At 51.9% G+C, this 22,155-nt stretch overlaps 1 protein-coding gene across 3 annotated transcripts; it reads right to left on the reverse strand.

Annotated features, from left to right (window-relative positions):
• Window positions 1–1,320: 1,320 nt before the first annotated feature.
• Window positions 1,321–21,884, reverse strand: ONECUT1 (one cut homeobox 1). 3 transcript variants are annotated; one of them, XM_068203989.1, is made up of 2 exons: window positions 20,377–21,877; window positions 1,321–5,796 (listed from the first exon to the last, which is right to left on the reverse strand). In XM_068203989.1, exons 1-2 carry the CDS (start codon window positions 21,455–21,457, stop codon window positions 5,504–5,506), a joined length of 1,374 nt encoding a protein of 457 aa, XP_068060090.1. In that variant the 5' UTR covers window positions 21,458–21,877; the 3' UTR covers window positions 1,321–5,503. The 3 variants fall into 3 exon arrangements, with proteins under 3 accessions (XP_068060090.1, XP_068060092.1, XP_068060091.1); XM_068203991.1 differs by lacking the exon at window positions 1,321–5,796 and adding an exon at window positions 17,778–18,038 and having other exon boundaries at window positions 20,377–21,884; XM_068203990.1 differs by lacking the exon at window positions 1,321–5,796 and adding an exon at window positions 18,885–19,060 and having other exon boundaries at window positions 20,377–21,884.
• Window positions 21,885–22,155: the final 271 nt, after the last annotated feature.

Here is a 22,155-nt window from a genome sequence, read left to right on the forward strand (position 1 = left end):
GGAGGCCTGGGGGGTAACCTGGCAGTGTTTGTAACACGGGTGGAAGTGCATGCCAAGACAAGGCTGAAGATACACCCTGCAGTCAAGAGAAGCACTCTCCTTCAGTTCATCTCAGCATCAAGAATGAAAAGATTGTAACATAAAGCTTTGGCCATTTTTGAATCTACTATATACAATTTTTTTTTAAACTACATAGTCATAAATTAAAGCAGTGATTAAATAAGCGTATACAAAATGTAATTAAATTAAAAGTCACAGCACATTATAGAGAAAAAATAGGAACCATTTATCACAGCAGAGAATATCTTTTTTTACCCTGTGAAAAGAACATCGACTAGCAAACACAAAGCATCCTAGTTGAAACAAAAGTAATTGAAGCCATGTTTCCCTTTCTTGCATTCATTGCAAACAGCGATCTTTACCCACTTTGAAACATTCCCAGGAATAAGATCTTCCTTGAGTATAACAGAGAAGTTCTGCCAAAAAAAAAGGAAATAAAGAAGAAACCCAAACCCAAACCAAACAATATAAAAGGAATATACAAACAAAACAACCCCTACAAAATAAATAAGAATTATAAAGCTTTTTTTTAAGTAACCTTAACAATTATCAAACTAGTAAGTTCTGCCTTATCACATAGACTCTCTATACAACATAACCCTAAAGATTTATTACTATGAGGTATTTGGAGGAATTGGTAAAAGCGATGCACGGCCTGTCTGGGCTGAGGGACTCAAGCTGCTTTAAGGGAAAGAAGAGGGAACCTTTGGTTTGTCAGCAAGAAAGTGGAAAAAAACATTTTCCTTTGGTATCAAAGAAAGTTTCATTGCATGGTTGCACGGCAAAAAGCACCACGGTGAAGAATTATTCCTTTTTTTCATTAGTGGCCTTTCTAACAGGCTGAGGTATTCAAAGAGTATAAGGTGAGAGATAAAGAGGTCAACAGCGGTTTAACACTTTGGTTCAAGCAAGGCACTCGTCCTATGAGTTTACAAAGTTTGCAACATGTTTGCCAAGAGCTTTTATTATTATTATTATTATTATTATTATCCTTATCATCGTCAGTAGTAGCAGTTGTAGCAAGAGAAGTATTCATAAGGTTATTAGCATTACCACTAAGAATGAAGACAAGGTTACACACTGAGTGAAGGTGAGGAAGGGGGTCGGGGGATGGAGGTAAGAAGGAGGATGAGTTCCCTTTCCAGACCAAGGCCGTGCATGAAAAATCTTTGGTATTCTTTGGTATCATCAATGTGATTAAAATCACCAATGGAAATCGAGTGAGGTAGCGTCTTTGGTTCACACTATAAATAGTAGATCTTTACACACTTTTTTTTCTTTTTTTTTTTTCTTTTTTTTTTTTAACACGTGGAAGTAGCTATTCCTTACCTTTTGCTTCTTTGTCTTTAGCAAATAGTTACCAAATGTATTGTAAAGCTAACCACACCACAATAATAAACCAGGAGGCTAAGCAAAGTCTCAAAATTAGCCCCTGGGCCTTTGAATGCACCCAAACGCAGTGAGATAGAAAAGGGTAAGTGCTTTCTCTTTGTTTGCTAAATGCATAGTTTTCATCCCTATGTACAAAGGAGGAGGAAGAGGAGGAGGATAGGAGGAAGAGTAGTAGAAAGAAGGAACGTTTTTTGGGGTAAAAATGTCCTGTTTACAACTCAGGTGAGGAGAGGTGTCCTAAGACTCTTTGGTATAAGCTCAGCAGTGTTTCCGAGCCCTCCGGGCAGCAGCAGCCCCTGGGGCAGTGCCCACCACCACCGGCCTTATCCTGAAACCCCAGGAGAAGCGCGGTGCCCACGGGCAGCCCTGGGGCTGCTCTCATGCCAGGCCACCCCGGCCACTCGGCTGCTTGGGAATTCGCTCCTGGCGTGGGGTGTGCAGGAGCAACTTCTCAAGCAAAAGCCCCGTTGCTGGCTGGCTCTGGTGGGGTTTGCTTTACCTGAGTAAGGAGAGGAGGCTGTGGCCCTGGAAAGCCATGCAGGGCTAAAGGAGCGCTGTGGGGCAGGCTGGAGGAGGACTGGTTTTTTTTGTTTGTTTGTTTTGTTTTTTTCCTAGAAATCTAATGATGCCATTTACAATGGGGATGGATGAGGACAGTTCACCTCTTGGCCAGCCTCCCCCCGTGGGTCACTGCGGTCATGTTTGGATGCAGCCTGTTAGCTGAATGCATGTTCCTAATGCCCTCTTGCCCTTGGAGTCACCTTTGACTGAAGCCCCATCTCCTGATGCTCCCAAACTGTTTTGGGTTCTGCTCCCTCTCCTAATCCTTCCTGGCAGAGTTTTAGATCCTCTTGTCGAATTTGAAACTAATTTCCATTTTGTCAGGAATGAAATGAACTGAAAGACTAACAGGCAGAGACAGGTTTCCTGGGTAATGTTAAATGCAGCATCAGAAGAAACTCCCCTTCAAGGATGCCCTGTTGAGTAATGGCACCAGCAAGGGAGCACCAGGTAACCTGTCCATGCTTCAGTCGGTGTGGCCGGGCAGTCTGCTCAGAGGTGACACAGCTTTCCAGTAGACTGAGCAGTTCCAGAGTTATTTGCTTCATGTTTTGAAGGAAATTAAAGGAAATTGTGTTCTTTGCCTATTCAGAGTATGAGGTGCATATTGCTCATGGGAAGAGTGGTTTGTTCCTAATGGCTTAGAGAAAACCAAAAGGTTTATATCTACTTAAACAGACATGTAAAAAACCCAAAACACTTAAAATCTACAACTTGTGCATCAGTTTTAGTGTGTGTGGACGTGTGTGTGCATATGTATACATACACACAACCCATCAAAATGTGTGTGCATGTACATATACACAGTCCTGTTTAGGGGCTTGCATGTGTGTGTATCAGAGATCCTGAAATTGCATATTGGGTGCAAATTTAATGCTGGTATGAAAGTTCTCTTTGGTTTCAGCAAGTAGTCTATAAAGACAATACAATGGAAATACTAAAAATGCGGCAATGTACGTTGAATTTCCCTGCATTTTTAAATTCTCAAGTTTTAAATAAATAAGGCTTTATTCTCTAAACTATAGGTACATTACAAAGCAGTGTTTTGCTGGAAAAAACTAAACCATTAGTTATCACTGTCCTTTATTAACCTTACACTAATGAGACTGCATTCATAAGGTACTTTATATGTGAGCTTATCAATGTTTCCATGTCAATTATGTCTCCATGGGGATGGAACACTTCAAAAGAAAGCTTGCTAAAATTTAAGGTAAGCTAGAGACTCAAAAAATGTCCAGATTAGATGCCATTTTCATAGATAATTGCCTTGTCAGCCTTAAAGTGGGTTTAACATACTGAAATACAGAGAAATATTCAGTGCCAAAAATATTGGGTTTATTTCACTTTATTTTAATAAAGAGCTGTTTCATCTGTATTCTAAACACTGGGTGGAAACAAACTGAATACCCTGAACCTTGACTAGACCCTGTCCTCTTGGGAAACAACTGGTGCTACAAAAGTTGCTCTACTTTGGTGTCACTGGCATTTTCAGTGGGCTTCATCCCCCAAACCAGTATCTGCTACTGTTTATAGTGTTTGCATTCTAGTTTACCTTGAATTTTCCTTTGTTTTTTTTTTTTTCTTTTCCTTAAAAACAAAAAGGTTGGAAGTAAGATTACCTATTTCTAGTCCTTGCACTGGGCCTATACCTGCATATTTGGTTATTTTGGAATTTATTATACCTAGCATAACTACGACAGTAATTTGAAATACCAGTTAGAAATCTAACAGGCACATGTATGTTTTTAAAGTCTATTTTCCCCTTACATTAAAATTTAATATGCAGATATTTCACACTTTTGTCTTAATTTTATCAGAGTAGGAACGGGATGATTTCTCTCCTATGGGTCTGTTAGCAACAGAGCGTTTAAAGCTTTTCAGCTACAAACTTCAAACTATTTCATGCATTATCCTGACTGATAGATGAGCAAGAAAGAATGCATGGGACAAAAGCTCAGCCTGCTACACAGAGATACAAAGCCACAAAACATCGGGCTGTATCTCGGTGTCATGGGAATTTTGCTCTTGACTTCAGAGAGATCACAATTCCTCCTTCCAAAAGCTCTACTGGAGCTCCTCTTGGAGCTCCTCCCGCACGAACTGATGTTGTACCACAGTTTCCAGTAGGAAAAGACCACGGGCCGCCAAAGCTGTTACTATTCCTGTGCCTGGTAAAGTCGATAGGTAAAAAAAAGCTCACTAATGTCAATGAGTATTGATCAGACGCTGAGCCCTGTGGTTTTGCATCCCCCAATTCGTTTGATTTTTGCATCCTGAGTGCCTCAGGTCTCCTGTTCGCAGGCTAGATGGCAGAGCTGAGCCGCTCTGGAGCACAGCGCCCGGGACAGCGCCTGGGGACAGTGTCACACACGGTGTCACACACGGTGTCACTCACGGTGTCACACACGGTGTCACACACGGTGTCACACACGGTGTCACACACGGCTCTAACACGTGGCTCCTTCTTGTGCTCCCGTTGAAGTCAGTGAGGAAAGCGCTCACCGAGTTCAATGGAAGCAGCACCCCGTTCTCGGTTCCCGTGCTCTGCCAGGGGCTGTGATCTCCTCGGGTGACATTCTTTCTTGCCAATCACAGAAAGAAACGATAATGTGGTTTTACTAATTGCAAATAACAGTCTTGATTACAAGTTTTATGTGTTATACAGTTAGATTAGTTTATACCTATAACTCTACATAGTATTTGTGTAAAAATAGCTTTGGAATATTAAAATCATTGCAATAAAATACCTGCAATACAATTATTAAATGTGTTCTTTGGTAGCTAGTCGATTTTTTTATGGATGGAATAGTTTTCCTTTTTTAAATCTGAACATTCCTTAACAAACAAAGAGAATGCACTGGTTTAGGTACCATTCAAAATTTCTTTGCCTAGTTTGAACTTGTTTCGAGGCATTGCACCTGCCAAGTTCAAACTGAAACAGCAAAAATCACACTACCGTTCCAAGGAATTCAGACGACTCCACGCTTTGTTGGCCATGCCCTGGCACAGCCCTCTCTGGAGACCAGCCCTAAGTCCCTACCCACTGGCGTGTACGCAGTACGGATACACCGAGCACCTCCATGGCAACTGCTGCGGACGTGAAGAGCTGTATCCAAAGAGATGTCTGTTCAATGACAGGAAACCACTATGCTCCAAACCACTAAACAGCCAAGTACGGTGAAGATGATAATGGGCTAAGGTGTAAGACCAGTGGTCTGTTCCTCTTCTCTTTGCTTTCCGTTCCGTTCCCTCCATTTCACTTTCTTCTTCCTCTCTGTTTTTTGCAAGTCGTCATCCTACTAAAGTGTGTGTCTTAGAACAAAGTCATAATGCAGGTGAAATAAGTCTTTGGTTTCTTTGGACTTATAAATATTTTTTTCAAATAGTTTTAAGTATAAACCTGCTATTTTGAGGTCCTGGTCTGTCTTTATTTATTTATTTATTTATTTTTAAAGCTTTTCCACCGAGGTTTTAGTTCGTGGTTATTCCTTCATGCTTTGGTACAAGTGCTTGATGAAGAAGATGAGTTGCCTGAATTGGAGCTGCCCTCGTCTTGCCACTTATCCAGACTCCTCCTCCGTGCATTCATGAAAAAGTTGCTGACGGTGCTCAGCTCCAACCCGAGCTGCTGGGAAATGGTGATTTGTAACTCTTTGGACGGACGCTTATTTTCCTTGAATATTGCATGTAGAGTCCGACGCTGGACATCAGTGAAGACCAACCGAGGCTTTTTGGGTGTATTCCCTCTATCCTTCCCGTGTTCCTGTTCTTTCCTCTTGCACGCTGCAAGAAAGGGGAGGACAGTTAGAGAGGGATGGCAGAGGAGTATGTGGGAACACAGTACGGGGCTAATTAGGGAAAAAGGACTGTTCACGTCAGCTTCTGAATTTGGAGAGGATGTGGGACATTTAAATCTCTAACTCATTACAAGTATAAGAAATAAAAGAAAATACCTGTGTTGTTGTCTGTTAAAACTCAGCAAATGTTTTTACTAAGAACTTACATTTTTATACTACCCATTAGTGCTGAGAATTTAACTATTTAATATTTCTAGGAGGTAAAGTGGAATTTCATGGAGCTATAACGTTAACCTTGGTAATATTTTTTACCATTATTAGTTGCTTTCAATTAATTTCTGTAGCTTTTTGTTGACTGAGAAATAATGAACTGTGAGAAAGCAGGATACTACTCCAGTCTTACAGGCCAGATGTATTCTGAACAAAATAAAACATGTTTTGTCATGAAAAACAATGGTATAGTAAATCTTCTTTATAGAATTGCTCCTTATTTCATCTATAATCCCTTCTTTCCCTTTGAGAATGTTATTTTGCTCTACATTATTAAAGGATGCTTGTAATTTGAAATCTGTCTCCCAGATCACCTTCCAGGCAGGATCTGATGGGATGTGAGGGAGACTCCCAGACCCCTCTGTCAGCCTTCGACTGTCTGCCAGCTCATCTTAGAACTTTGCTAGGATAAAAGCTTCCTTGGGAGGGCAGATTACTCTGTCTCACTTTCAAAATTGTCTGAAGTTGTCTGTTTCCCTTCATTCTCTAACAATGTCCTTTAATTCTGATTGAGAGGTGTTTCTGAAGGTAAAATGAATGTTCTTTCTCTGTGTTTGTCTAGTCCTGGCTTATGTAGGGATCAGTACTGACTACATGAAGAATTTTGTGCAGTATCTCTACTTACACCATGATTATTGGAATGAAAACAACAAATTACTTTGCAAAGGTCCCTTCTACAACTTCTATTACTACCAAGAGCCAGCCCTGGCATGAGGGCTTCATTGCTCGTGGGAGGTATGCAAATAGTCATCCACCTTTTGTACTTGAGAAATAGGAACTGCACAGATCAGGAGCCAGGAGCTGTGAAGGCTCCTTCTGCTGGCCCAGGCAGGGACCAAGACGCTGGTGGCTCAATCCCCTCTGAGGAGAGGCTTTTGAAAAAGTCCCTAACAATCTATATTCCAGCCACATACTCTTTCATAACAAATGACACATCAATCAAATGGCTTGGGCTGCCAAGCTCATGTCTCCTACAGGTATTTTTATCTAAAAACCTTTGAAGAACACTTTGAAGTTACATCCTGACCTCTAAAACCCTGTGGAGCTTCTGGGCTAAAAACCAGGTTTCCTGATGCACACGAGCCCCTACTGAAGCCAAACTGCTGAATTCACTGTGGGGATTGGTTCCTGCTGAAATAATCTGCATATCCCCACTGGAGGCTAACATGGGCAAATCAAGGGTTAAAAATGCTTTTGCAAGAATAGTCTGTTATTTACTGACAAATAGTAAGAATGAGGATACCAACAGCATCTAAGTCTTTTATATATGTCTGACCATTTGATAATCAGAAATTCCTGGGAAAGCAGCTGCAGGAGCTCAGCTTTCCAGCTCTGACTGCCCCTGCTAACAGGCTCAAGCAGGAAAGATGACAAACCAGGTGCAGACAACATTTGCTGTGCTTCCTTTCTGCTCATGCTGCTTTACACCTTCCTTTTTCAAAGACTACACAAATTCCACCTTCTGCCTAGTTACTCCGTCCAGATCATAATTTGTCACAAAATCCTAATGGCACAGATAGCGTGATCCAAGTCAGTGCTGTGCAATGCTTCAGTGTGAATCATCACATCACAAATGTCAGCCACAGCAGTAGGTACAAAGCCAGCTCAATTAGTGATGTGAGCCTCTCAGGCTGCGGTCACAAGCTACTACATGAGCTCTCTGAAATAGTAGGGAGTAACAAAAAAACAACCATCTACTGGGAAACTAGCTTGCATAACACACTGTCTTCCTGAACTTGTGCTCATTTCCTGAAATGTAGTATTCCTGAACAATTATTTCCATAGACAGTGTCCCAAGAGTTACAACATACCTTGGTACTCGATTTCAATTGTATCAAACCCCTCTTAATTAATGCTAGTGACATCACAGAGGTAAGAAAAAAGAGCTCATTACTAGGGAGGGAAAAAAAAAAAAAACCAACCACTCTATGATACAAATAAACCTATTTTACTTTTTTGCAAATATTTTCAGCTCTACTTCCATTAGCATTTGCCAGAGGCAGATTGAGGGTAAAAATTTCCCAACACGCTCAATTGTTCCAAGAGCCCTTGCACTGCCAGGCCTCAGATTGTGAGCAGCACTGGTGGATACCACCTCTCATCTTCTGCCTTGTCCAGGCTCAGGAATATTAATAGCACTTAAAAATAAATAATAGTGATAATGAAAAACTGTAATAGGGTTTCCTTGCGATCGTTTCCCCTGCACTGGCGCCAATCAATTTTAATAATAAATTGCAGCTTCCAGCTTGCCAGAGAACAAATGTACACCACGGGATAAATCTGCTCCAACATGAGAGCAGATCCAGAGCAGGCACAGAGATTGGCCAGCTCACACGGCAAGGGCTGGCAAGGTGGGGCTGCCAGGCTCTCTGACAGCAGCCTGAGCCGGGTCATGCCCAGGCTGAGTGGCTGTGCCTGCTCTGGCCAGGTCCTGCCCTAGCGCCAGGTCCTCCCCTAATGTCCACTGAGGTCAGGCCCCAGAGACATCAGCTGAAATGGTTTTTTTGGAAAAACACCAGAGCCTGTCTTCACAACGATTTATCACACACTCCATCTCTCTTTTATCTTACATAGCAGAAGATAATAACAGTAATTTGCACAGATGTCCTTCTTGTGCCCCTGCCCTTGAGCACTGTGAGTGGACCCTCTCCCACACCACAGACACTGAATTTAGGTGCTTGGCAGGGTGCTGTGCTCCCTAGAGGTGTGCCCCTCTCCCAGGACACACCTGCTGGCACCCTGCCCTCAGTCCCTGCTGCAGGCAGCCCTGTTCTTCGTCTCCAGGGTGCCCCAGCTGAGTGATGCCCCATGTGATGCCTTTTGAAAAAACCTTTAAGAAAACCTTGTTAAGAAAAAAGAAAAGCAGAGGATAAAGGAAGAGTCACCCTGGCTCTGGCAACACACGTGCAGATATGACAATGTCATATTATCAGTGCCAGAAGGAGCCTTATAAATCCAGTCCTGAACTCTGGCCTCTCCCACTCACTTCCATCTTCCTCTGCCCTGAGCAACAGATACTTTTGACACTTGCAATTCTCCTGACACAACCCATCAATCTATTTTTGTCTCCCTTTGTTCCTTCTAAGTCACCCAAGGGATTTGGTCAAGTAAACTTGCCAGACCTTGTAAGGTCTGTACATCCCAGTGAGGCCCAGCTGCCTGGGCATGGTACAGAAGTGAGCTCCCACCTCTGCAGCTCCACTGTCTGCTGACATTGTTCTGCAGCCCCCAGCTGGGTGCAGCACAGTGGGATTAGTTCTGCTCTGCCAGGGCTGTGAACAGGACCCTGTCCCCTGTGAAAATGCACTAATTGCATCTTTAGGTCGAGACAGTGAACGAGATGTTTTGCCTATCTGTGATATGAACAGCATTATTCAGTCAGTGTAAAATACAAGATTATAGTAAGGTCAGGTGTTAATCCTGATGCTTGATCTAGTGTTTCATACCTAGAGGGTGGGTTTCTTTCTAGAATCAAATGAAAACCCCTGATTACTGTACATCAATTTCCAGGAGAATTTGGTGTGTACACATGTGCCTAGCTGTTTCTGGCAAATTCCAATTTTCCTTTCTAAAAAACAGGAGTAAAGAATAAAATTGGTGATGCTCTCAATAAACCTAGTTTCCAGTGGTTTCTGGTTTGGTTTGTGAACATAATAAAATATCACCACAAGTTCTGCTGGTTGTTTTTCTGGAAGACTGTCACTGAAGCAGAGGGGACAACGATGGAAAATTTTACTTGGACAAACCCTGCCCCAAGCCCTGGGGCAACTTTTGGTGTCAGAGGGCAACTCTCCCTGAGAGAGGCATTGCTCAGCTGGTGGCCCACTGTGGTGCCACCACAGAGCAAGCTCTCTGGCAGGGGATGGAGGAGTGCAGACCCCGAGGCAGACGGTGGATTGGGCTCTCAGGCCGGGCACTGGGAGAGCTGTGCCCTCACAAGCACAGCCAGGCTGAGGCAGCAGCCCTGCACTCTGGGGGTCGCACTGCTCACCAGCTGCCTACAGCAGTTCCCACAGCCCCAGCACAGGGGCACACAATGGCCACAAGCAGGTTTTGCCTGGACACAGTGGCTGGAAGGGCAGCAGGGACACAGGAGAGGGGAGCACCAGCAGCATGGCACATAGCTGCTCCTGGAAGGGAAGGGTACAGCCCACCAGTGCCTGGCCACGGGTCTCCTCACCCTCTGGAGGACAAAGCCAACGCACACAGGGCACCTCTGCTTACAGGGAGCTCTTTTCTCATCTGTTTGACCTAAAATGAGTCCAGACCAGCAAGAGAGACACACACACAATGTCTCCCCAGCCATGCTGAATTCAGAGCCTGTGGACATGGAGAGGAGACTGTGTGCGGGTCACCAATGACAGGACATGAGACCTTTCACCCTGAGGTGATGGGTCACATTTCCAGCTCTGGCCTGGGTCACTGCTGACCACAAGCCATTAGTACTTGATGGCCACCAAGTGCCTTGTATGAGATTATGTCTTTTACCCCTCCTCTTACAAAAGTCTTTTAGTTATCTCAACCTCATGTGTACAAGACTGTCTTAAAGACATAAAAAGCCCTTTTAGAAGTCTCTCTTTACATGTATTTTCTAATCTCTGTTGTGTCAGGTCTAGAAAGTTCAGCTACAGTCTGAACTGCATCCACCTAGGAATCCCTTTCCATATAATCTGCTTCTAGTTTTTAAACATCACACAATATCCAATAACATGTGTGGAGAGTGAAAACTTAACTGATATTAACTGGAGAATATCCTGAAGGATATTCTTCTGTGGGAGGCTCTACCTTCTGGTGGAGAAAGCAGCAGTATTTCTGCTTCCACAGGAGGCTGAAATTGCTGGAGGACTTTGGCCATCATAGATAGTTCTAATCACACTGGCTACAACAGCCCAGTGGAAACAGGTAGCCAAAAGCTTATGGTAAATCCATGGTGGCAATAACACATTATAAAGTGTGATAAGTTACATCCTTATCATGGGAATAACACCTCTGGGGCATGCAAAGACACAAACAAACAATGGATCTTTCCCATTTATCAAAAACTTCATATTTGGGGGAATATGAAAACAAAAGAAAAGGGCATATGAGACACAGGCTACCTGAGGGTTAGATGTCACCACATGAACTAAACCCGAGCAAATCTGTTTGACCTGAATCATAACCACAACCGCTGGCTGACATTCACTCTGATACATCACCGTTTAGTGGTCCCCTGCACTGGCCCAGGTTCTTCAAAGGTGCTTGGGAAATGGAATCCTTCTGGAAAGGCGCTGTGTGAGACAGCCTCAAACATGGAGGCAGCTCGTGGCCATGAGCTCCCGCTGCAGCAGGTAGCAGACAGCACTGATGCTTGAAAGAGCATTCCCTCCAGCTTCAGCCCACTGTGGGATAAGGCCCTTCACAGCTTTTTAGCGATGAAAGCCTACCTGGGTGACACAGGTTGCTTCCCAAAGCTTTCTCCTTTCAACTGAAAAGAGTATTGTCTATTCTGAAATGTCTGAGCCCACACTAAATTATTTCTTTTTAGTCCTGGCATTATTCAGCATTTGGCACTTGTTTCTCTAATGATTTGTATTTATGCTTATTCAGGGTGTAGGTGTTTCCATACACCCAGAGATTTTTTGAGCTGTGTCTCATTTCTCTGCCAACAAATCTAGGGAATACTCTTTTGTTGTTTCATAACATAAAAAGAGATGAAAATACATTTGTGTATGGGAAGCTCACAGGATGACATCACTCCACCAACATACAGATCCCAGCTGAGCCAGAATGGTAAACACCTCACTCCTGGGCACTGTATTAAAATGAGTGACCTTAATTTGCTAGCCCTGGAATAATGAAGAGAATCTGACTGAGGAGTGCTGACTCAGCAGTTTGGGATTCAGGGGTTTACACAAACTTAGTGTTGATGGATCTGTAACCACTTCAGCGAACTGACATCACCGTTACAGAATGTGCTGCTAAGTGGATCAATCAGGAGAAAGCACCTGATTTCCCTGCGATATCATTTAAACTAAATGTTAAAATTCTTTAGCTAGGTCTTTAGTTAACCATATTACTGTGACAAATATTTCTTTGCCTAGTATAAGTAATTAGAATTTAATCACTTAAACTGCATCTTAATTACCCCAAATGAATTGAAAGGACATTTAATAGCAAAGATTAAATTGCCTTAATGAACGATTTTTGCAACTACATCAATATTTTAATCGCGTCAGCCAGGTCCGGCCCCCGCCCCACGCCGCAGCGGCACGGGCGGCCCCCGGCCGCGGGGTGGCGCCCGCTCCCCGCCGAGGGCCGCGGGAGGGGCGCGCAGCGCGCGCGGGGCTCCGCACCGCACCCCAACACACCGCACCCCAAAAAACCGCATCCCACCGCACCCCAACACACCGCACCCCAACACACCGCACCCCAAAAAACCGCATCCCACCGCACCCCAACACACCGCACCCCAAAAAACCGCATCCCACCGCACCCCAACACACCGCACCCCAACACACCGCACCCCAAAAAACCGCATCCCACCGCACCCCAACACACCGCACCCCAAAAAACCGCACCCCAACACACCGCATCCCACCGCATCCCAACACACCACACCCCAAAAAACCGCATCCCACCGCACCCCAACACACCGCATCCCAGCACACCGCATCCCACCGCATCCCAACACACGGCATCCCAAAAAACGGCATCCCAAAAAACCGCATCCCAAAAAACCACATCCCAAAAAACCACATCCCAAAAAACCACATCCCACCGCACCCCAACACACCGCACCCCAACACACCGCATCCCACCGCATCCCAACACACTGCATCCCAAAAAACGGCATCCCAAAACACCGCATCCCAACACACCGCACCGCATCCCAACACACCGCACCGCATCCCAACACACCGCACCGCGTCCCAACACATCGCATCCCAACACACCGCATCCCAACACACCACACCGCATCCCAACACACCACACCGCATCCCAACACACCGCATCCCAGCACACCGCATCCCAAAAAACCGCATCCCAAAAAACCGCATCCCAACACACTGCATCCCAAAAAACCGCATCCCACCACCCCAACACACCGCATCCCAAAAAACCGCATCCCAACACACCGCATCCCAGCACACCGCATCCCAGCACACCGCATCCCAGCACACCGCACCGCGGGGGCCGCACCGCATCCCAACACACTGCATCCCAAAAAACCGCATCCCACCGCACCATATCCCAACACACCGCATCCCACCGCACCGCACCGCATCCCAACACACCGCATCCCAACACACCGCATCCCAACACACCGCATCCCAACACACCGCACCGCATCCCAACACACCGCATCCCAACACACCGCATCCCAACACACCGCACCGCATCCCAACACACCGCACCGCACCGCACCGCAGAGGCCGCACCGCACCGCACCCCTCCGCACCGCGGGGCTCCACACCACATCCCACCGCACAGCGGGTTCCCTAAGGCGCACCACGCCGTGCGCTCGGTGCCGCGCCATGGGCTCCTCACCCGCGCTGCCGCTCCGTACCGCGCCAAACCAGGGCACCCCGCTGGGGAGTGCCAGCCAGTGCACTGCGCATAGCTCAAGCTGGAAAACGCCACCCGCCCGTGCTGTGTGCTCTGCTCCGCTTATGCGCTGCGCTCCGCCTCCGCGACCCGGCCCACGCGGGCCGGGCAGCACCGCCCGCTGCGCACCTGGCCGTGCCGCTTCACACCCTCCGCGTCTCCCGCCCCCGGCCCGCCCCGGTGGCCCCGCCCCGCCCGTGTCCCGCCCGCGCGGGTCCGCGGGACAGGCCCGGGTGCGGAGCCACGCCGGTTCCGATGGCCCTGGCCCGCTGACGCCGGCTCTGGGCTGTGGGAGCGAATCCCCCCGCGGGCCTCCGAGGCGTTCGGGTGCTGACTCCGGCTCAGGTTGGGTCATTCCGCCCCCTCCCGTATCCCCAGTCAGAGGCTTTGCTATAGCAGCCGAAAATTGAGCTTCTGAGCGGGGTAAACGACGCAGTCCGTCACAAAACCTTCACTGCAACATCGAGTATCGCCAGTTCACTGAAAAACCCGGGTCATTTCTCTGGTTCGGTTCCTAAGGACCGGCCCGCCGGCTGGCCCTTCCCCGGCTCCAATTTTTAAGTTCTCCGTCAATTCCAATATATTCAAAATAACGAGATATGTTTCAAATAAAGGAGAAATGAGTCAATGATGACATAAAAAAGTTCCTCCGGCTGGGGGAACATCAAGGAAGCCGTTTAGCTCCCTGCCTGTGCGGGGAGAAATGGGGGAAAAGGGGCTGCGGGCAACTCTCCCGCCTGTGGCTCAGTTCTTATCGACGGGTTTCTAATGCATGTGACAACGAGTGCAGAATTCTGCACCCTAAAGACATCCAAAAACCGAGCCTGGTCTCACTTCAGTGACTTCTGCACCCAAGCGTTAAGGAAGAGCCCCCCGTGCCATCCGATTCGTTTTCCTCTATCGGAAGCAGCAGCATTTCTAGCTCCACCAGCCAGCGCCCGCACACGCTGGCGCCGCGCTCTGCGCCCCGCGGCAGCCCGCGGTGCTGCCCGCACCCCTGCGGAACTGCAGCCATCCATCGAGCTTTAATTGCCTTTTGGGCTGTACGGAAAATATCACCACTGAGACTTCCTATCGCCCTAAAATGGGGGGACGGGGTGGGGGGGGGGATGAAAACTACTGCACAGTTAATAAATTGTTCCTATAAATTAATCTTTCAGCATCATAAAATTGACTTCTTCTTAAGCAAAACGGCTCAAGTCAGCTGCGTTTCCAAAGAGAGTCTGTCAGTATCGGTCACTTCTCTGTCCGTGTATGATTAAGACAGGTAGATTTATGTCTGAAACACGAATCTACATTTATCGATTTGATCATGGAAGCACCCGACACGCGGCCATGCTGGGTCCCGGTCGGTCCTCAGGAAAAACTCCCTTCGATGCCTGTAGTCTTCAGGTGAAATTCACCAGCACTCCAGCAACAGCTCCTACGCTTCAGTCACCTTAGAACTGCCTGGAAACTAACTTTGTCCCTTGTGTGGAGTTTAGGCGGACCCTTCGGCTACACAGACAGGTGAAGGCTGCCCGAGGCAAAGCAGGAGCGGTGGTACAGGCAAAGCCAGGCCCCAAAGAATACCTGGCCTATGGATTTCCACATTATTTTGTCTGAATCTGATTATCACGTTCCTTCCTAGCCGTGTAAAAGGCAGATTGCACACGCTGGAACCCAGCTGTAGCTCCGGCAGGAGCCCGGGTTCCCTACCAGTGGCACCTGCAGCGGGCACAATCCTGGTGCCCCGCAGCTCTCCTCTCCTCCTGGGGGATCCCGACACCTCTGGCTGGCTGAGTTACCGTGCAGGGGGAAGCTCGCTTCTCCTCTGGCCACGCACTCGTTCGAAGGTACTCATGCCCAAAACAGGTGCTCTCAGGGCTTTGCCCTGCCGGGAGCCGAGCCGCTCCCGCCGCGGGCAGCCAGTGCGCTCAGCCCGGCGCTCGCCGCAGCACCGCGGCACTAATTGCCGGCTGCAGCTACGTATAATCGATGCGATGCTGCTCCCCATCGGGGTGGGCAGCCGTGGGGAAGCTCAACAAGCACCTGCGCCCGGGCTACGAGCGGCCTCGTCCATGAACCGGGAGGGGGGGCTGGTCCGGCCCCGGCGCGCCGCGGGGCTCGGCCGGGAGCGGGGCCGCTCGGGCGGAGGCGGAGCTGGGGTCGGGCCCCGCCGGCGGCCGCTGTTCGTGGTGCTGAAGTCGAGCAGAGCCTCACTCGTTCCGAGCTCGCGGGGAACGAGAGGACGGAGCCAGCCCGGGCGGCGGCGCGGGGCGCCCCGCTCACAGCGCTCCCCGGAGCCGCCGCCTCCCGGCCCGGGGAGCCGCCGCCGCTGCCCGGTGCGGGCGGGGTGCCCGGGGCGGCGGGGCCGCTCCCGCCCGCCGGCGGTCAGTAGATGGCGCAGAACCCCCGGGAACCGAGGGGCGACGGGCGAGGGCTGCGGACGGCACGATGGCCCCGGCCGGTCGGGGCGGGCATCGCGCCCACAGCCCGGCTGTGTGACCCGGGGCGGCCCCGGCGGCACCCACGGGCGGGAGCCGCCCTGTTTCGAGGCTGTTTGATTCAAACGGCAGCGAGGGTGGGACCGGGGCACGGCCCCCGGGTGCCGCCCCGCCACGCGGCGGGTAACTAAAACAAACAAACAGCCGAGCGAACGCACGCACGAGCAAACTAGCGGGGGCCGAGCCGTGCTGCGGGGGCGGGGGCTCTGCCAGGACGGGCGCGGGGCGGGCCCGGCCCAGTGCGGAGGAACGCGGCTCGCCCGGCCCCGCTCCTCCTCCCGCCGGGCAAACATTAACGAAAGGCAAACGCGGCTGTAAATCAATCCCGCCGAAGGACACGGCCGGCAAACAAGTGCGCCCCAGCGCTGCCCCGGCTGCGCACCGGGCACGACTGCTCCGGGTGCTCTCCCACCCTCCGATCCCTCCGGGACAGGGCCCCTTGCCTCGGCCCAAGCACCGCACCGGCAGCAGCGGAGCGGCCGCTGTCACGGCCCAAGGTGCGCTGAGCCAGGCCCGGGTCTTCCCCGTCCGAGTGGCCCGCAGGGTCGAGAGGCGAAGGCCCTCTCCCCAGGGCCCGGTCCACGCTCGGAATGTTGCCGGTGAAGGCCCCTGTCGATGCCCCCCGCCCCCCTGATGCAAACGCCTTTATGCAAAGTGCCCGCAGGGTAAATATTAAACAGCCCCTAATGAGGCCACCGGGGCCGGGGCGGCCCAGACCTTCCCGGCGCGCTCGGGGACGGCGGCGGGCGAGAGGTGCAAACGGCGTCATTAGATTTCATATTTAATGTGGAAAACGCTCTGATTACTCCATCGATTTCTTTACAGTTAATTTGGCGAGAATTTTTCGCCGGCTTCCCAAGGCTTCAGCTTAGTCGGGATTCACATTAGGAGGGAGAAAGGATTAGAGGAGGGGAGGAAAAAAGGTGCAGCTATGAAAACACCAGCCAGGTCGCAGGCAAACATGGAGCAGCTTTGGAGGGACAGGCCTGCCCGCTCCGAGAGCCGCGGGCGAGCGCGGGTTCCCCACGGCGCCTTTCCCCGCTGACACCCGCTCGGGGAGCCCCCACGGAGGGGCCCTTCGGGACGAGCTCGGACCCCCTCCGGCAGTAGATTCTAAGGAACCTTGGGCTCCCTCACGCTCCTCTGGCGCGTTCGCAAAGTGTGTCTTAGCCGCGTTTTCCCTGACCGCTACCCTTCCTCCCGATCGGCGGGCCCGTGCGAGGCCGGTGGGCAGTCGCAGTTCCAACAATGAATGTCTCGAAGCAGATTATTTTTTCCTGAACAAGACAAAGTCGGGTTTTTTCCTTCCTTTATCTTCTCCTGTTTCCTCTCTCTCTCTCTCACACACGCACACACACAAAAAAAAAAAATCCGACAAACTGAAATGAATTCAGCCTTAAATCCCAGCAGGCTGTAGAAGGGATGTACCTTTTCTTTTAGTTGTATTTATTTTTTCGGCGTCCCTTCACAGCCCTTCCAAATGTCAGTGAAGGCGAGGGAGAGGGAGGGAAGACTAACAGAGAGACAGTCAAATAGATAAATATTCAGTGATAGAGAGGAGAAGGAGAGTGGACAGACAAAGGAAAAAAGAACAGAGAAGAGAAGGGAGATGGGATGAATAAGATGGAGGCTGGAAGAGGTCAGCTTTGCAATTAGCAGTTCTGCTTACATTTCAAGAGACAGCCCAGGAAGTGTCAAGACCTCAATCCTGCTTCCATGTAACTACCAATTTTTCTTCTATTTGTCGGAGCTTCTGTAATCTGGGAGGTAGGAATCCTCCAGGGACGGCTGGAAGGGGCAAATACTCAAGATAAAGTGCAAGGCGAGACCGCGAGGCCTAAAAAATAAGCAGGCTCCATCCCCCCCACTGCCTCCCGGTTGTTGTCTGCAGGAAATCAGAAGGGGAAGAAATGAAGGCGGCTCTGGGTATTTATCTACCTGATAATTCTCTAAACGCCCGGGAGTGAGTTATAATTTGGACGTGAAATTTAATTTGCGTCGGCTGCAGTAATTTATGCTATTTTGAATTGATGTTCATACATCAATATCAGTCGGGGCAGATTTTTACCACTTAGTAAGATCATCACACATTTAAAACCTTCACAAAATAAAATCGATACTTTATGCATTTACAGGCGGTCGCCGGCAGCGCGGCGCAGAGGGGTGCGGGAGGGCGCGCAGGCTGCGCGGGGCGGGGCGGGGGCCCCGGGACCGCCCCACTGACAGGGACGCAGCTCTATGCAAATGCCCACGTGCTGCCGGCGCCCAGGTGGGCAGCGCCCGGCGAGGCCCGCAGCCCCCGGTACGCGGGGAGAGCTCTGCAGGGCCCGGCCCGGCCCGGCCCGGCCGCGAGGGACGCGCGGACTCCCGGGTGCAGGCGGTACATCCCGACCCCCCCCGTGCTGCCAACCCCTCTGCGCCCCGGGGAAGCTGTTTCTGTAAGGTGCCAGCTTTTGGGTTTCATCGGAAAGGGAAGGCGGAATAATGAGGCTTTGTCTCTCTAACGGGATTATCGGGATCCGTTTATGAGAGGGCAGCGCTGAGGTGGCTGGAAGAAGGGGCGGTCTGGGGGCAGAAGCGAACAATGGGACCCTCCGGACCCGGCAGCTGGGCAGAGCACGGCCGCTTCCCTCCCTCCCGGCCCTGCAGCAGCCAGGGCTGGCAGAGCTTCCCGGCCGGCAGCGCCAGGGAAGGGATGCCAGCAAGCTCCGAAACGAGAGGTTGTTTCCAGTATCGATCTATGCAAATGAGCGGAGATTCAGGTCGACCAAATTGTCGTAAAAATACGCTCCAAATCGAAGAAAGTTCGCCTTAGCAATCGTTACGGGGATATTGGAAACACAAATTCCATCCTCCTCTTCTGGGTAGCACCAGCAAGACGAGGGTTTTTCGGTGGTGGGGTGGCTGCTGAGAAAGGGAAGGCGGAAAGGGCAGTTTCTGAGAGCTCAGACCTTTGAAACTGACTCCGCAGGAGTGAAAGCCAAAGAAAGCAACGTCCTCCCACCGGCGGGCACCTAAGGGCCAGCTACAGCGGGGAGAGAGGCCCTGCCCCGGACCCTTCCTAGCTCTGCTTTAGGCTTCTGGAACAAGGTGGTTGACTGAAAATAGGCACGGAGCACGGTGGTGGCCCAGCTGCGTCTCTGCACACTTGGGAAACGGTCTCACCGTTCTCACCGTCTCGGTAGTCGAAAGCGCAAGACCAGTTGTGCTTTTGAAAGGATAAAGATTTGGCCCTTCCCTTATTTTTGTCTGTGAAATGGATCAGTGACCCTGGCTCCAACTCGGATTGACTGTCTTGCGTTCTCCAGGGACAAATTAATGGAGACCTATCACTTAATTAACAAACCCTCACTCACGGTATATTAAACCCGGGCTCTGCACCCGGAGCGCAGACGGGAGGGCTGGGGAGGCGGCAGAGCACAGGTACGGGCCGGGACGGCCATCTCTGAGCAGACAATACGGGACCCGCTCGGGAGCACACCGGGCAGCAAGCGCCGACAGCGGGGGGAGGCTGAGGAGCAGCGAAGCCGCAACACGGGCGGTTTGTCTCACGCAGAGACATCCACGCGAAACTCAAAGTGCGCGGCCTAATGATAACTACAACCAGTTAGAAAAAAAAAATCCAACTATTTTAGCCACCAGCATTTCTCAGGCACCGCTCACCCGCCGGGCTCGGCTCATTCGCGCCAAACGCCTGTCCCAGCTCACCCAGCCCGAGCGAGACGATGGCCCCGAGCCCCGCCGCGACCCGAGCCCACCGCCCCCCACACAAAGCAGACGCACCGACTCCTCTCGGCGGCGCATTACCGGGGCTCCCCCGTACCCCGCCAATTCAAGCATTTCCGCCTCGCCCTCCGCGCTCCGGGCAGCGTTGCCGCCGGCCGGTGCGGCTTTCGGCGGCGTCCCATTACCGGGCGCGCTGGGCGTCTTTCTGCCGGCGGCAGGCGAGCCTGGCGGGTGCGCCCGACCGGGGAACGGGGAGAGCCGGGGCGCCGCACTGCGCAGCCCGAGCCCCGGCTCGGCTTTGTCTGAGTGCGGCGCAGAGGAACCGGACGGTGCCGGTGCGCCGAGCCGGGAGAAGGAGAGGGGAAAGGAGAGAAATGGAGTGGCGGAGCGGGGACCGGTGCTGCTCTTCAGGGACCGGCAGGGACTGGGGCGGCCTGCCCAGGCCCGAGGCCCTGCTCTGCCTCTGCCGTGTCCCGAACACCCCGCAGCGGGCTCACCTGCAAGCCGCAGAGCAGACATCCGCTGAAACTCCGGCTCCTGGAGCCACTTCCACATTCTGCGGAAGGTCTCCCGGCCGGATTTGAGCTTGCTCCAGGGCTTGGGGTTCCTCAGCAGGTCTGAGAGCGTCCCTTGAGAGCGGCACAGCACCCTCTGGGCGAAGATAGCCTGGGGGATGCTGTACCGCTTGAGCTCGGTGGTGATCCTCTGAGCTACTTCTTTGGTATTGATTTCTTCCATTTGCCCTGAATTACTTCCACTGTTGACCTGCGAACCAGTTACAGAAGGGTTTTGCTCCCTGGCAGAGCCCAGGATCTGCCCGTGGCTCTGGGCATTCAAGTGGGCATGGGGGTGGTGTGGGATCCCGTTGATAGGCACCATGCCAGCGGAGGTGGGGGTGAGGTGTTGGTCGCCATGCCTGGCTAACATGGCAGGGTGGTGGGCTTCAAATCCGTTTGGGGTGAGCATTTTCTCGGCGGGCATGGTGGCACTGGGATGAGCGTAGTGGGGCAGCCCTTGCTGGGAGTTGTGGATGCTCCCCAGGCCCGATCCAGACAACGGAGAGAGGCTCTGCCCCATGCCGGTAACATCCTTGTGGTAGGGGGTGTAGAGATTGTTCATAGACGCCAGACCCCTCTCGTCCCGCATGAGCGTGAAGCTGCCGCTCACGTTGCCCGGTATCCGCTGGTGGGGATGGTGATGGTGGTGATGATGGTGATGGTGGTGAGGAAACTTGTCCGAGACCGTCGAGATGGGAGGTAGAGGCTGCAGAGGGGTTAACGTGGTGTAGGTGCTGCTCATGCTCATGCCGGGGGGTGTCTCGCAGGCCATGGTCATGGTGGGGTGCAGGGGGCCGGTCAGCGCGTGCTCGGGCGGCCGGTGGTGGTGGTGGTAGTCGCCGCCGTCGAGGATGGACGCCATGCCCATGGAGCGCGGGTGGGCCGGCAGGTGGCTGCCGCGGTGGGCCACCGCGCTCCGGTGGTGGGGGCTGCCGCTCATCAGGTCGGCGGCGGCGGGCACCGGCTCATGGCTCACCCCGTGCAGATCGCCGATGTTCTCCATCGCCAGCTGCGCGTTCATCGTCGGCCGTGCGGGCGGCGGGACCGCACATCTATCTGGTGGGCGGCGGGGCGTCCCGGAGCTCTTGGCGGCGGCCGGTTGCTCCCGCGGGCCGGCGGCGGCGGGCGAGCGCTGCGGGCTGGTGGCGGCGGTGCTGCTGCTGCTGTTGCCGGGCTGCTGGCTTTCCCGGTTTTCCGTTGGTTGGTGTTTTTTTTTTTTTTTTTTTTTTTTCCCCCTTTTAATTTTTATTTTGTGGCAATGTATTTATTTGTTTTTTCCCGCTGCTGGCTGGCGCCGCCGGGCCGGTCCTAGGGCCGCCGCTCCCTCAGGCCGGGCCCCGCAGCCGCGGCCGCGGCGGGTGTGTGGCCGCGTCCCTCGCCATCCCCAGCCATGGCTCTCTCTGCGCCCCGCGCTCCGACACCGCTCCGTGCTGCAGCGCCGCCGCCGCCCGCACCGCGCATGCGCGCGGCGCCCCCTCCCGCCGCCGCCCCGCCCCGTGACGTCACGCCGCTATTAAGCGGGCGAGCCCCGCGCGGCGGGGCCCAGAGCCGGCGGTGCCGCTGCCCCGCGCCCGCGGCCCCCGCCCCGGGCACAAAGGGCCGCCCCGCCCCCGCTGCCGAGCAGGGACACCCGCCCCGCCCCTTCGGTGACTCCGCGTTTTCCGTGAGCGCGGAGCCTCCTCACCGGGAGCTTCCGGAGGTGACACCGGACCGCCCTGC

The sequence above is a fragment of the Anomalospiza imberbis genome, chromosome 13 (genome assembly GCF_031753505.1).
Source record: "Anomalospiza imberbis isolate Cuckoo-Finch-1a 21T00152 chromosome 13, ASM3175350v1, whole genome shotgun sequence".
NCBI lineage: Eukaryota > Metazoa > Chordata > Aves > Passeriformes > Viduidae > Anomalospiza > Anomalospiza imberbis.